Below are 16650 nucleotides of genomic sequence, written 5' to 3' on the forward strand. Positions count from 1 at the left end.
CACTCTGTCTCTGGTGAAGCCTCTCACTGCCCCTGAGTGTCTGGCCTGTACCCCAGTTCTGTATGCACAAATAAATAAATCTTTAAAAATATATATATATTTTGTTGAGAACATTTAAGTTCTACTCTCAGCATGGAGGCAGACATTGTAGTCAACATAGTTTACACTACGTCTTCAGACCTCATTCATCCTATATAACTGAAAGCTAGGCCCCTTCACCAACCTCTCTCTACTTCCTCACACCTTTTGTCCTGTCAGTCACTTTACTAGTTTCTATGAGTTTGGTTTTTTTTCGACTCCACATTTAAGTAGTACTGTGAGGTATTTTTGTTTTTTAGTCGCTTTATACTTTTCTCAAAAAAAATCATTAGCTATATGTCTTTAGGCTTCCAGTTGAAAAAGAGAAGGCAAACATCGTTTATTACAAATTTTAAGATAAACAAGTTAGCATGTGCTCTTATTATATCCTAATTATCTGTGCATTTGCCAAAATATAAACCAGAAAATTGATCAAAGATTGAATTAAAGAAAGGCTAAGGGACCCTCTGTGGTGGTGCAGCAGGTTAAAGCACAGCACTAAGAAGCTAAAGCCACTTCTGCATGAGTTCAATCCCCACCCCGGAGGTGATGCACATGGTGTGGCAGACCTCTCCTGACCCACCTCAGCAGTGGACCTTGTCGATCTGCCTGCCCTACTCCCCACTATGTCTCTGGTGAATCCTCTCACTGCCCCTGTACCCCTGACCTGTACCCCAGTTCTGTATGCATAAAATAAATCTTTAAAAAAAAAGTAAAGAAAGAAAGGCTAAGAACAACATTTCTGATTCTGCCTTCTTTTAACTACTAAAAGAAAGCTATGTACTTTTAGTGTCTCATACTATTTTTTTTTCTAGTGGGGTAACACTTTTTTTCTTTTAGTGAAATCACCATGTTCTGTCTGACTGGGTCTGTGCAGTAGTCAGAGAGGAAAGACAGATATCTCCATTCATCTCTTTCCTCACCTAACATAGAAAATCAGTTTCACACTTTCTCACTGTCAGAAAATACATTAGAATTTGGCTGCATTCTTATATAAAACTTTGTGAGGTCAAAATAAATCATGTGAAATTAATATTTTCCTGTCTTCTTCATTCTTTCCTCTTGCCTCCATCACTCTTAATTGATGATGTAATTTATGTTTATCTTTATGTCAAGGCACTTATGCCCTTTTTTTTGGAAAAAAAAAGAACATCTCATTACTATTTCCTATAACAAGCTTAAAATAAAATCAATTACTATGATGCTTCAGGTAGCTGATCTCTGAAAGAACTGAACCAGAAATGTCTAGAAAGTATCAAATTGTATAATCCTCATGACTTTAAAATCATGTGTGTCTCACTTTGTCACACAAAAAAATGAGCTATGTTTTACCTAAGGAACAGGTTTTTCAAACTACTAACAATTTGCAGTACCTAACCTTAAAAAAAATAGTTCTTTTTATGGTTCTATTTTCATTACTTGGGGTAATTTTTCCAAATCTATTCAGCAAAATTAGGCCAGTTCTCTGTGGCCTAGAACAGCCTAAACTATATGCACAATGTCTTCTTCTTCTCCATGTAGTATGAGGGGAACTTAGAACAATCAGCCCTCGCCCTTCACAGGGCTGTTTCAGAGCCACGAAGCAAACACAGCTGAGAAAGCAGTGAGCACTGCCACTGATGGAGGATTTCTGCAGCCGCACCAGTCGGCAGAATAAGCTACTCTGAATGGTGGTTCTCGTAAGTCCTTTGACTGCTACAGGCTGCAGCTCCCAAAGGCTGAAGCCTTGAGCAAGGATGGGCAAACCACTCCAGAACCAGAGTGCACTGGACTCACTGGCCACGCTGGCGTCACTGACCACACTGGCCTCATTGGCACACAGTCTCTGTTGCTAGCTACAAATTCACAAAATATAATTGAATTATCCATTCCAAACTAGTGGGTTCGATAGCATGTAAGTCCTACCTCAATAAAGATGTTTTTAAAAGAAGGCAACATAAAGACTTCTGGAGATTAAAAGAAGAAAACCAAAAATTTGTCACACAGAGACCTACATTATAAGCTAAAGGAAACTTTTCAGGCTGAAGGGAAATGAGTTTAGGTGGAAACTCGAATCTCTAGAAAGGAATTAAGTTTATGAGAAAGGGTAAAAATCTGAATAATGAAAAACTGATTTTCCTTTAATTTCTTTAAAATAGATGACTATAGCAAAAAATAAAATGTGGTCTTGGAAACTTTAAAACACATATTTGTGTCATATATACAGATATTAACAAAACTATGGCATAAAAGTGAGAGGTAGATGAACCAATTACAAGACTTGTACTTGCTACAAGAAGTTGTACTATAACCTCGAAGGCATATGACTCTAAGCAAACTAAAAGAAAGTTTTAGCATATACACTGTAATCCCACAAAAAAAGTGATAGAAAATGGTAGAGCCAAATATGTAAATTAAAATGAAATTTTAAAAAAGATATAACTTAAAATAATGCAGTAAACAAGAAAGAAAAACAAAAACAAAGGGAATAAGTAACAGAAAATAAAATGGTATACCTCAACTGAACATATCAATAATTACATTAAACATCTTAAGAGACCAAGCACTCTACCCTTTCCTCAAATATATATATATATATAAAGGCCCTCCCTGGTGGCACAGTGGGTTAAAGCACAGCACTAAGAAACTTAAGCCACTTCCGCATGAGTTCGATCCCCGCCTGCCCCGGAGGTGACCACATGGCGTGGCAGACCTCTCCTGGCCCGCCCACTGCTCCCTCACAGTGTACTTCGTTGAACTGCCTGTTCTGCTCCCCACTCTGTCCCTGGAGAATTCTCTCACCCTCTGCATCTCTGGCCTGTACCCCAGTTCCATGTGCATAAATAAATCTTAAAAAAAAAAAAAAGCAGAAGCATATACAGTGAACTGTGGTAGAGTGGTAGAGTTGTATGTACTTTGGTGGTAGATAGGGTGTGGTAACATATTTGAAGAAGTATGAACCTGTACTCCTGAAGTACAGTAGTTTCAAAACAATGTTACCTCTATTTAAAAAAAGAACAGAAGGCTCTCCCTGGTTCAATGGGTTAAAGCACCACATTATGAAGCTCTTGGAAGCCTCTGCAGCACAAGTTTGATCCCAGGCGAGGGAGCTGGCCCACATGACATGGCAGACCTCTTCTGACCCACCCACTGCTTCCCTCAACAGTGTACTTTTGTCAGTCTGCCTGTTCTGCTCCCCACTCCATCTCTGGTGAATCCTCTCACCCACCACACCTCTGCCCTGTACCCCAGCTCTGTATGCATAAATAAATAAATCTTTAAAAAACAAAAAAGAACAGAATCAAGGCCCAATCATCTGTGTAAAAGATGCACTTTCAGTGCATTGTATCTATAATCTAAATAATCAAAGAGGTTGAAAAGGAAAAAGATGTGTTACACAAACAATCAGCATGAGAAGTCTGGAATATTGCTATTAACATCAAGTCAAGAAAAACCAAGAACAACCATTTCACCTGAGAGAAAAAGAAGTTTTTTACAGTGGCAAAGTGTCAACTTATTAAGAAGACAGCATCATAAATTTATATACCTAATATATAGTACATGAAGCAAAACTAAAGGGAGGACTCCAGAAGACTTTACAGCTTATCTCAGCAGTTGGTAGAGCAACTGAAAAAAAAGTCAAGGCCACCATCAATACCTTGTCTTAACTGATACTGATAGAATACTATGCCCTAAAATTACAGAATACATGTTGTCATATACAAACAGCTTCAGTGTCAATATACACCATACCCTGTGGTTTTAAATCAGCTTAAAGCAACTGAAGTCATACAGATATATTCAGACACACATGCATCGTACACACTCTAAGATTGTCCCCACTCTCTTTGAGCATCTCATTATCAATGACACCTGATAGAGAAGAGACTGCAGATCACTCAGAATTTGGATGATCTACTGTGGCAAACCAAGAATGGATAGCAAATATAAAAACTCTGGATAAGCCTGAGGTTTCACTGAAAAGAATACTATACATTCCTACATAGCATCAACCACTATTCACATAAGATCATGAGTAAAATACAGTTAGAATAATATGATCCCAACTTTCTGATGAAGTATACACCCTATCTTTTAGAGAATTCCTCTTGGAAGTTTAACATCCTTTCCAACAAAACAATGCTGCCCTATGGGAAATGTTCTTTTAGTCAACATAACATAGTAACCTTGGCACTGAGGTCATTCCAGGCTTCTCTCAATTGTAACTGATCTTCATTCAGCTCATCCAGATCCCCTTTTATTGACAGGACGTCCAAGAAGGGTTTTTTTCCTTCATTGAATGATTCCAAAAAGGACATCAGGCTCTACAATTAGAAGATAATATACAGATTGAAATGTTTTAAGTCTCTTCATAAAGCATAAGCTATTGTGAGATTTATATCTATGGGTTATACTTATATTTTTACTACAATTCTCCAAATTAGGATCTTCACACTGATGTGGATTCTTTCTTCTGTGCTCCTGAATCATTTGGAAGCCGTCACACTGACATAGGCTTCAGCTTGTGTCAGTCCTGTTGAATTTCTACCAGAATGGAGTGGCAAGGTCACCTAGCTCTAAAGGACAAGTCACAGTGCCACATGGGAAATGTCTTTATCCTCACCAAATGTGTGTTCACAAAAACAAGGATGAGTGGAAGTGAGAATTATGTGACAGCTATTATCCTGTGTAAATGGGTCCTGAAATGTCCATGCTTAGCTGAGTTTATGCCAGTTCCTCCCAAGTCATTTGATACAAGGACTTCAGAACTAATAGTTTGTCTCTGTCCTCAAAAACTTAGTAAAGCATTCCTTGATTTACATTTGTGTGAAATAATTTGTGTATAAGAGTCAGCTAACACTATTTAAAAGATGATCCATAATTAACACCATTTTAAGTTAAATCTTGTGAGTAAGCAGAGAGATATCCATCTTAATTCTTTCTGATAATTAACTTCACAAAGTCTTTTATTTCAGAAATTTGAATTTACAGTACATTACTAAATCAAAAATGTGGGATGCGTAAAGTACAGCCAGTGGGTGCTGATCATCTTGTTATCAAAGAAAGCACCTGAGACCTGAGCTAAGAAAGAAGAACGCGAGGCCCATGCTGTTCGAACACAAGGAAGATGAGAGGGCCTGGCTCCTTCCTTTACAACAGAAAGGATAGTGCAGTGAGTCAGACCCACAATTCACAGAATGTTAGTGCTAGAAAGGTTGGATTTACCTATCCCTCATTAACAGATACATAGTGGAGGTCTGGAGGTACTACGCGATGGTGATGTGTAGGTTAAGGTGGAGGGGTGGGAATCTTCACCATACTTGGAAAGACAATGGTGGGGAGCACAAGTTTTCATAGATAGTGGGTTCTAAGGAACAGGACTGTGGAACACTCATTTTGGCTCCTGTTAGTCTCTTTCAATATGTATGGGAATGGGAAATCACTGCTTATCCTGAGAAGCATCTGGACAGAAAGAAAGCTAGGGCTCTTAGTCAGACTTGTATTTCAGATCCCATCCCTACCTTTCAAGTAGCTATGTAACCAAAGATAATTACCTGTCCCCCCTAAGTCTTGCCCTCATCTATAAAACTGGAATAACAATACCATTCTCTACAAGATGTTGTAACATGCAAAAAGCTTGTCTACAAGGTATCTGGTACAAAGCAAAATGTCAATATATGGTCACAATAACAGTTGTCATTATTCCTCCAGGGACTGCATGGTTGAGGCCCCATACTCTAATCTTGGATGGCCTCATTCCATTCCTGATTACTCTTTCACTCAATATTAATTCTGAAAAGCAGGCACTACTCTAGACCAGTGATTGGGACACTTTACTGTAAGGGTCAAACAGTAAATACCTCAGATTTTGTGGGCTACATGGGGTATTAGAATATTTCAACTCTGGGACTATAGTGTGGAAGCCACCATAGGCAGAACCTAAGTAGGCAGAGGATCCAATAATCTTGTATTTATAAAACCAGGTGGTGAGGCCCACAGACCACAGATAGCCAATCCCCACTCTAAAACCTTGTGTTTAGGCTACTTAAAAGGACTGGCAGCATCAACATCACCTGCAAGTGAGTTATGAATGGAAACTCTCAGGTCCTACCTCAGAACTACTGACTCAGAATCTGTTTATTAACACGATTACTAGGTTACATTAAACCATGAGAAGCAGTCCTAGAATTCAACCTTAAATCTTGAATTAATTTACCATTTAAATAATTTAAGTTAGAAAGTTTATTTTCTTCCCAAATAGATCCCTAAGAGTAAACTACAAATATATTTTGGCTTAAGGTCATACTTACTTCAGACTTTATAGAGTAGGTTTCATTGTCTGAATCCTTTTGTGCATTCTGTAGTTTTTCCTCTTGTTGAGTTAACCAGACCAAAGCTTCTTTTGTCTTTTCCTGTAATTCACACAGACAGACAGACAGACAGACAGACAGACAGACAGACAGACAGACAGACACACACACACACACACACACACACACACACACCCCTTAAGTCTCTATCATAAATAGACCTGGTAATTTTTTTTAGCAATAAAATTAACAACTTCAAACATCAGTAACATTACATAATGCAGTCCTTACACACCAATGACTCAATGTGCTAAAGAGGAATTTTGCTTGTTCACGCAACACTTTAAGCCTTAAAATGGATTGAAACTAGCATTTGAACATGATAATATGCTAAAGAAACATGGTAAGCAAGCCCCTAATTTTCTGGCTTATACATTTCCATTATCCTTCAATTTTAGAGATATGAGTTCTAAATTACTCATTTCTGAATACTGCTTTCCAATAAATTCACAAGTGGGTTGATTCAGAAATTTTTCACACCAACCAAATAAAGTGACATCCAAAACATACTGAAAGACGCTAAACATAACATTACTAAAGGATTTGTTCATGTTATCATATGAAACTGAAAAACAATTATTTTTCTTTTAAATTGCTTAAGTGGCAAGCTTGTTACATTTGGAAGCAAATTTCATTGTGAGGGAGATAAAACAAAAGACTACTACATCTTAAGTCCACCCTCATTCAACCTCGTTTACTGTTCTCTTCTATTAAACAGCTGTGTTTTTTTACATATTTTTACATCCAATTTCATGGATAGGTGAATCTCTAATTGTGTTTTTTGCTATGAAAATTAATTAGGAAAGAGTAATTCCTCAGCAGGTCAGAAATAATTGAACTGACTTATAAGTCTGACACAGCTTGAATGTTTTTCCCAGAGTCAGCAATAATCTGACTTGCTGCCTCAAACATAACAGTTGGAAAAACATAGGCCTTAATTTGTCAAATAAAATATGAAAATGTGATTGCATGCAAACATGTCTGAGAAAGTAGCTTAAATACATTTTAGAATATTCAAAACCATTTACTAGCATTTACTCATCTTCCTCAAAGCAGAATAAATGTTTCTTTCCAGTTCAGTTATACTTTTGAAATTTCCACTTATAATACATTGTGTAACTGGTTCAAAGTCAAAGGAAAAATGAAAAATCAAATTGTAATGTGATGGTGTTTTAAGAGTATCTCAACAAACAAGGATTAAGATTAGAGAACTGGAGCACAAGGAACTATGGTGATGGTTCATGGGTGAATTGTTGGTGGGAATTTTATCGGTACTACACCTGAAAGGAGAAATAATGAACAAAATAATGAACAATGATATGTAACGTGTGTGTGTGTGTATAGAGAGACAGAGAGACCAGAACACAGTTTTCACTTATATGAATTATATGATTCCAGTTACATAAAGTTCAAGAACAGAAAAAGGAAATATGCTAAAATTAGATGGTGGTTAAGAGTTGTCTAATGATATAAATACACTGATATAAAATCCACTGAATAAAATTGAGATGGTTGAATTTTATAGTCTATGAATTGTATTCTAATAACATTCCTAAACATTAAAATAGATAAAAATTGAATGTCTCTAGAATTTTGTAAGTCTGCTAAATTTAATTTGTACCATATATATAGTACCTATCTAAAAGTTGTAGATAATTTTGCAAAGTTTTATAAATTACCACTTTTAACTTTTTAAAAAATAAGAACAAGTACAACTAGACCAAAGTGAAAGAAACATTTTGCTTAAAATGGAGTACAAACAGAAAAGAAATACAATAGAATATTACAAACAATGGAAATGTTTTATAGCATGATTAGAGTATGATTTACATGGTGTACATTTACCAAAACTTACAAGACTGTTTAAGTCCTGTATGCAAATTGTTAATTGTAATTATATTATTTGTTAAATTAAAAGCTCATTTAAAAAATTAAGCATTAATAGAATACAACAAAAATGAACTTGATTTGTATTTGAGACATACCTGAGCTTGACCTCCAGTCCCAAGTTTACCCTTTGAATACTGCAGGAACTGTGCCACATAGGTCATGATTGACTTTTCATCAGGATTAACAACATCCACATCTGCAAGATATGCCACACTCTCAGTTAGCTACAGGTATGATTTGCTGTAATTAATATTCAGAAACAGGCTCTGCCATGGGACAATCTTACAATGAACCAAGGTAGTTGATCATCCATCTAATCACTGATCACTTGCTCCAAGACCGGAGAGTTGTAAAGAGCTTAAATCTAGAGTCAGCCAAAGCTGGCTGAATCCTGGCAATTATATGTGCACACCCTCAGTTTCCAAATAATAAAATGTCACTATGAATGCTTCATGTAGAAAAAGAAAGCAAAGTACTTCTTTCTAGAGACATAGTGCAGAAATGCCAAGAGAGTAGGAACATAGAGCAGCTGCACTTCATTCCTGGCACACTGGTCTCAGTTCTGTGTAGTAAACATTTCCAAAAGTATATATGCAAGGAAAAATTGTCCAAGACAACCAAAAGATTTTTGTCATTCAGAGAGAGAGAGAGCGAGCGAGAGAGATTCTATGGGCCAAGATTTATGTTGCATTAAAATAGTCCAAAGTGAAATAAATTTGAAAAATGCTAAATTAAACAAAGTGAAAATTTTATAAAAATTTCTGAAGTGTAGAACTTCTCTAGGCAGATAATAAATTAAATAGGTCACAAAAATCACAAAGCAGGGTTTGCAAGATACATACAAATGATCATATAATTTAGGAATCTCTCTTGGTATGCTGTTAAAACAACTAATGAAGATTACTGAAAAGGAAATCTCTGTTTATTAAGTTATACTCAATTCAACAAATATTTATAGTGAGCCAACAAATGGAGGCTCAAGCAGGAGATACAGGACATGCAAGGTCCTATCCTTGCTCTTCTATTTCAATCCTTTTATCCATTCAACAATAGATGCTGGATACTTGAACAGATGTATCTGCATTAAGACATTATCTGTCCCTCAATGAGCTTGCAGTTAGGAGAAAAACAGGCAAGGACTACAACATACAATGCATGCTTTAGCAAAGATGTTAACTGGGCCAAATGAATGCCCTATGCCAGCTAAGGGAGAAAGTGAATCTAATCTATAGCTAAATAATAAATTCAAGGTAGTAAGCATGAAAAATGTAGCAATGAAAAACTGGGTGTGAAGTTTCAATAAAGGAAGAATCTTATTCTGTTTCATTGAAAAATAATAAATATTAAGAGGTACACGAGTGAGATCGACGACTCATTTCTTTTTAAAAACTTCTCATTGTATGTGAAGCTCTATATATAATGATGAAATATTGTAACAAAATTGTGTCAAAGATAATTCCCTTACTCAAATATGACCATGGTATTTGGTTTGCATAAATAGCCCCTATGCACATTGAGCTACTATTTAAGCTATTTAAAATAAATTGTGAAAAAGAAATAAAATGAATATGGACAGTAATTTAGACAGTGGACATTTTATTTCATTATATCATCTATTCCATTAGCTGCCTAGTTAGATTCATGAGCTAAAAGAGAAAAATTTTATACTAATAATAAAGATTTGGAAAACTACAAAATGATAGAAATAGTAAGAAAAAAGATAAAACAAATAGGAAATAGAGCAAAGCATGGAAGACAATAAAGAAAACAAAAAGATAATAAAGAAAAAGAAAGAAAGAGAAGAGGGGAGGGCAGGTCAAAGAAGAAGATGGAGGGAACGTTAACAAAAATTAGTAACAAGCCACATAAGCCAAAGTAGCTGTAAAGCTACTGATTAATCTAGAACTATGGATGCTTAGGCTAAGTATGAACTCATAACTATTATCTAATCAACTGAGATACCAGATGCAATGAGTAAACCTAGCACGCAGGTCGTGGTTTCTCAATAAAAGCAACGAGGACTTCTTGAAAAACTGATTCCAGGGTACAGACAGGAAATAGAAAAGAGGAGCAAGGATGCCTTACAGTGCCCAAAAGTACAGATGTGCTCAAAGCACAAGAGGAAACCCCACGGTGAGGGGCTATGTCAAAGGAGACAGGGGCCCACTCCAAGAGGTCCAGGGGCTGACACACTGAGTCAAAAAAATTTTGAGAAAACAAAGGGGGGAGGGACACAAAGGATGGGTGTGGTATGACAACAACACCTGGAGGGGAAATCCTACACCTCTAAATCCAATGTTGTAAACCAATGCTACCTTGATAAAACAAAGTAAAGTATTGAAAGTAAGTTAAAAAAAAATTACACTTGGTCAATAAAATAAACTAAGCAGCACTGGACTGCAAACCAAAATAGATAAAATATTCATGAGGCCATATTGATATTAAGAAAAAGGTTGAGTATATGAATGAAAGGTTGAGACAGGCAAATCTGTTAAGAATTCCAAATTTTTTCTGTAGCTGACTTGCCCAGGGTGGTCTCTGGATAATGACTTTCCTGCAGAGAGTACAATACAGAAAGAGAGGCATTAAAGAGTGACTTCACAGGGAGAAACCTGACAAATGCGACCTTAGCTACACCATGAAGGTCAACATCAACATCATAGCAACAATGTGTTCCCTTGATGAGGTCATGAGAATGGCACTTCAGCGTTGTGGTCCTCCTGCCAAAAACTCATCACCTCTGACTAATATGAAAACAAACATCCACCCCAATTCCAGTAAAAGAATATCCTACAAAATACCTGACCAGTGGTTCTCAAAACTGTCAAATTCATTCAAAACAAAACCATCTGAGACAATTGTCACAAAGAGGAACCCAAGCAACACAACTGTGTGTAGTATTCTCAGTACTGGACTCTGATGGTAAGATGGCGCAAGGTAAAATGAAGGCACTGTGAATCAAGTACAACCTTCTGTAACAGTATCTATGTTGGTTCATTGATGATAGCAAGTGAGGAAAATGCTGTGAAGTATATAAAAATTTATTGTACCATCCCATTTTTCCATAAGTGTAAAGCTAGTCTTTTGATAAAATGAAGCCACAGACAGAAGACCACAGGTATCAGGTGATTCTATTTACATGAAATGCCCAGAATTGGCAAATACACAGCAACAGAAAAGAGTAGTGGCTGCTGAGGGCTGGTGTGAGGCGAACGGAGGCATAGGAGCCTGTGGGTCATAGGGAGGGACTGCTGTTTTTCTTGGAGTGTTAAAAAAATTCCAAAATTGACTGTGAGGATGGTTCCAAGAATTTGTGAATATACTCAAAAACATTGGGTAGTCCACTTAAATGGAGTAAATTGTGTGGTCTGTGAACTATATGAAAATAAAGCTGCTCAAAGCCAAAAAGATTAAATGACAAGCCAGCCACTGGGTGGTATTCTGGAGCTGGCTGCTCAGACCAGCCTGAAGGCTGATGGCTAGATTTTCAGCAGTTTTGTAAGCCAGTTGATAAACATAGCCAGCATCAAAAATCATATAAAAGTACAATTGAATAAATTATATCAAAACTACACATAAGCCAAAACAAAGGTAATAAATATTCAAAACTCATCACTTCCCAAGTCTTTTACTACAATGTACTGTTACCTACAGTGAGGTGCAGCAAGGCACAGAGCATATTCTCTGTGTACCCAGCAGATGAGTGAAAGGAGTTCTCAAGCTTTTAATGATCTTCCTACACCGTTTGTAGTGAGAACCAGGTGCAGCAGGGGGCCGGGACCTCCTAGCCCCAGACGAACCTTCGCTCTTTCAGGGCTCTCTGGCTTCTCTGTGGTCTCTCCGCTGCTCTCTACAGCTCTCTGCCTCTCCTCCGCCCTGCTGCCGCCCTTATATACTCGGCCTCCAGGCTCAGGTGTACCCACTCACACACGCCCACACACACTTCAGGTGCTGCCACTGGGCACTCGTGTAAGACCACAGGTGTCAATCATTGATTGTAATGGCGGGAGCCTGGAAACAACCTACAGCTTCCATCTACCCTACACTGTGTTTTTCAGGTTATTTATGTCTATTATATCTGTCTCGGAGAAATAACATACAAAGTGTGTCCACCTTCTCCCAACTCTGTGCTCAGCTCCCGTCAGTCATGAGAGTAGTACTGACACCACAAAAACATCAGCAAGTGAGGATCTGATTTGTTATTTGTTGACTGCTCCAAAATTATTAATAATGCAGGGTTAATCTTTAAGATTATATCCTGTCTATAGCTGTTAAACTGTAAATAGCACCAAAAAAAATTAATGAAATATTCTTTCTGTATTATTTAGCAAAAAGTTATTCGTGTCATTGAAGAACAATAAAAGTTCTGACATACCTCTTTGCTGTTCCATTTACTCATTAACCTAAAGGAAATTATTCACCAACAATCATGTCAGAACTTGTTCAGTAATTGCAATTATTAAGCGGCTACAGATGGATACAAGTGTTTGGCGAAAATCAACAAAAGCATTTCTGGGCTGTATGAAATTTATAATAAAGTATCTCGTATTTAGGATTTTTAAGTTGTCGGCTACACATCTTCTATACCATGAAAAATTTTAGTAGCATGTGTGCACACACATTGTTTTGGAGACCCAGTCATTAAACATATACCTACACATCCTGGCTATTGAGCTGAGACTGGAATTTGTATCTCTTGACTGGTTTTGCATTATGACTTTCCTGACCCCTTAAGCCTCTTTTATCACCTTATTGGGCTCTTTTTAATTTAAGCTTTGTTATATCATGAAACAATGCAATCCAAAATAAAGTGCTTTTGCAAAGAATTCAATTACTTCACTTTAATTTTATGAAGCTAGAATGATAACCTGATTATTATCTCTTTGAATACAACCAGTATTTAGGTTGTTTGCTGTTGTTTTTAACACAACTTGATTGAACATAATCAAAAGCAAAGCTGAGCCAATCGTATAGGGATAGAAAAATCTGTCTTGATTCTCATAGAGGTTCCACTTTAACAAAAGGGAGGGAGTGGGAAAGGGGAGAAAAAGAAACAGCTCAAAGAAAATGTCTTGCTCAAGATATTTTAGAACAGAATTAAGGAGAACACAATAGAAGGATATTAAAACGAAGGCTCAAATTATTCCCCACAACAGCATTGTTTGCTTTCAGCTGTAGCAGCATCCCTGCAATTTCTGAGGCTAACTAATTGGTAGGGATTCTTAATTTCATGAGATTTAATCAAGCATTTAAGTTCAGCCCTCCAGGATGAAAATATAATCCTGCTTGTTTATATATGGATACTATTTTTGAATCAACTTCACATTGGACAACATCATTTTCTAAAAAAAAAAAAATGCTTGTTTACCTTCTGGTTCCAGCAGTTTGGGGATTTTTAATTCTTGTTCTGCAATTCTGAAGGCCTCTTGCAGATTGTCTTTGTTGGATCGATGCTTCACACTCTTCATGTCAATTAGGTCTGGTCGCAAGGCATGAATGACAGCCAAAAAAGCCATTCCATTTCTCCAGCTTGACTTAAAATCTGTCACATTGACAGACTCATCCCTATCACAAAAGGACAAAACCATAATAAATACGATAACAAATAATATATTAAGGCATTTCCATCAACTATATTCAACAGTAATTAAAACAAGTTTCAATAAACCATGTAATACCATGGTAGAAAAATATTTTGTCATAATCTCAGGATCAAGTAAATTACTAAATTATTTGATGGTTAGGATATCATAGAATACAGGATCTCAAACTGTGGCCACCTCAGACCAGCCAGTCAATATCATCTGGATTACGGGTGCCAGACATGTAAATAGTCAGGAACCCCAGACCTACTAAATCAATCTCTGGAGATGGAGCAGCAAAACAAAGCTCCAGATAATGATACTCAAGTTTAATGCTCATCATTCCATAATTTGTTGGTTCAAGGCTAACTTTAGACCTCTACATATAGTTATTCTCCTTTCCTATGGGAGACAATTTTCTTTTTCATTAGAACAAATTAAATTATATACTATGCCAAATCAATGGCCAGTAGCTCATTGGACAGATAAACCTTGTAACTCCTCTGCTTAACACTGGTCATCACACTGAACAGATGAACAAAATGTGATGTTTCCACACAAAAGCGTATTACTGAATCCTGAAAAGGAAGGACATTTTGATATGTGCTCCAACATGGATGAACTGAAGACATTAGGCTTAGTAAACTAAACCATTCACAAAATGATAAATACTATGATTCCTCTTATTTGAGGTACCCAGTGTAGTCAAATTCATATACAAAGAAAACAAACTGGTGGATGTGGGGTTTGGGAAGCAAAGAATGGGGGAGTTGCTTAAAACAGATCCATACAGATCTGGATACAGTTTCAGTTCTGCAAGATGAAATAAGTTCTGAAATGACCAGTGATGGATGGTATAGTTGCCCAGTAATGTGAATGTACTTAAACCACTGAACCAAACATGTTTAAATGGTCAAAATGGTAACTTTTTTTGTTATGTATCTCTTTACCAGAAAAAAAAACAATTATTAAAAAAATGCATCTGGGCCCTCCCTGGTGGCGCAGCGGGTTAAAGCACAGCACTGAGAATCTAAAGCCACTTCCGCATGAGTTCGATCCCTGCCTGCCCCGGAGGTGACCACATGGTGCAGCAGACCTCTCCTGACCCGCCCGCTGCTCCCCTCAGCAGTGTACTTCGTCGATCTGCCTGTTCTGCTCCCCACTCTGTCTCTGGTGAAGCCTCTCGCCGCCCCTGAGCCTCTGGCCTGTACCCCAGTTCTGTATGCACAAATAAATAAATCTTTAAAAAAAAAAAAAAATGCATCTGGATTGCCAATGGATTTAGAATGACTTCTGTCTCTGTCCCACAGGGACACACACTCTTGGGCCCCTTTCAACCTGATCCACCTTTCTATCTCCCCTCTCCCACCACACTGGCCTCATTTCTGCTTTCCTGCAGTCATACTCTTTTTAATGCCCTTTCTCACGGCCCTTCACATCCCTGAAGTCTTCTCCTCAGCCCTAACTCAGAGGTCCCCTCCTCAGAAAGGCTCCAGTGCTCACCTAACACAAGGGTGACCCTTAACACTCTTCATCAAAGTCCTTCCTACCTTTATTGCCAACTGTAATTATACTTATTTAATTGCTTCCTCTACTAGGGTATGAGCCTCATGAGAGCAAGGGCCTGCTTTCTTGGTCATCACAGTAGACTCATCGGTCCCCTCTTTACCCCCCCCCCAAAAAGTGTGTGGCATATAAAGGTGCGTAATATACAAAAATTCTTTATAAAAATCACTTGGTCACCATTTTGGATTTGACTAGGGATCAGTGAATATGTTGCAAAAGAATAGAAGTTGCTTATAACATGTTCCAGAGCAACTATAGTTTCCTTTACTACACTTGATCTTAGCCAAAAGGCCGAGAAGTGATTAGTTGCCTTTAATATCCCATAAAAAAAAATACATGGAAATTCACTTGACTAATTCACCATAGGTGTCAAATGATGAAAACTACTCAGGAAATAGTCTGCTCCAGATAACCTGTGGGTGCTTTCCTGGATCCCTTAAAAGGAAAATGTCTACACTATAACTAATACACCAATAACTTCATGAAGTGTTAGTACTATTTACATTTTATGATGGAACACATAGAGATTAAATGTCTAAAGTTATCAGTTAGAAAGTGTAGAACTGAGGTTTGAATAGAGTTATTCCAACCTCAGGGTGTGGCTTAGATACTCAACTAAACTGATTGCTGAAAGAATAGGGGCTGGGTCAGACCACTTCCAGAGGGCAGAAGGGGTCAGAACCAGCTGGAGCAAAGCACCAGGCTGCAGAAGTCAGGTATGCACAGAGGAGCAGAAGCCAAGACCACAAAGGACACGTGACTGCCAGATTTTAGGGTGGAGTAAGGCTCACAGTGACTGATAGAATCTATGCTCATTTTAACAGTCTGATACATCTCCTTCAGAAATAGGAAAATACAGCATATCTCTCACAACCTGGTATTCCAATTAAGTGCTAGAGAATCACAGAATATTGAAGTTATCTAATACCACCAACAAAGGCCAACACTAGAATAAATTCCAAGTGAATGATTACTTAAGAATTATTTGCTGCTGCTTAGCAGGTTTAGCATAAACTCTTCAGCTGAAAAATTAGGAAGACCATGGAGAAAAGATAAGCTGAGGTAAATATATGGACTTTGAAAGGGTTTGAAGCTTATTTATGCATAAATTAAACAAATCTGGACATGACGTCATAATGCTTTTCACATACCAAGGGTTTGGATTTTTTTTTTTTTTTTTTTTT

The 16650-nt window shown here is 37.4% G+C and overlaps 1 protein-coding gene across 2 annotated transcripts in view; it reads right to left on the reverse strand.

Moving 5' to 3' along the window:
- SYNE2 (spectrin repeat containing, nuclear envelope 2) overlaps window positions 1-16650 on the reverse strand; it is a 239253-nt gene that overhangs the window by 194189 nt on the left and 28414 nt on the right. For both annotated transcript variants that reach the window (XM_004681792.2, XM_004681791.2), the window contains exons 7-10: window positions 13687-13883; window positions 8414-8514; window positions 6369-6470; window positions 4245-4382 (exon numbers count right to left, since the gene is read on the reverse strand). In XM_004681792.2, the coding sequence (XP_004681849.1) occupies window positions 4245-4382; window positions 6369-6470; window positions 8414-8514; window positions 13687-13883 (538 nt within the window). The remainder of the gene's footprint in view (window positions 1-4244; window positions 4383-6368; window positions 6471-8413; window positions 8515-13686; window positions 13884-16650) is intronic.

Source organism: Condylura cristata, unplaced genomic scaffold (assembly GCF_000260355.1).
Source record: "Condylura cristata isolate star-nosed mole 26May11 unplaced genomic scaffold, ConCri1.0 scaffold00013, whole genome shotgun sequence".
Classification (NCBI taxonomy): Eukaryota; Metazoa; Chordata; class Mammalia; order Eulipotyphla; family Talpidae; genus Condylura; species Condylura cristata.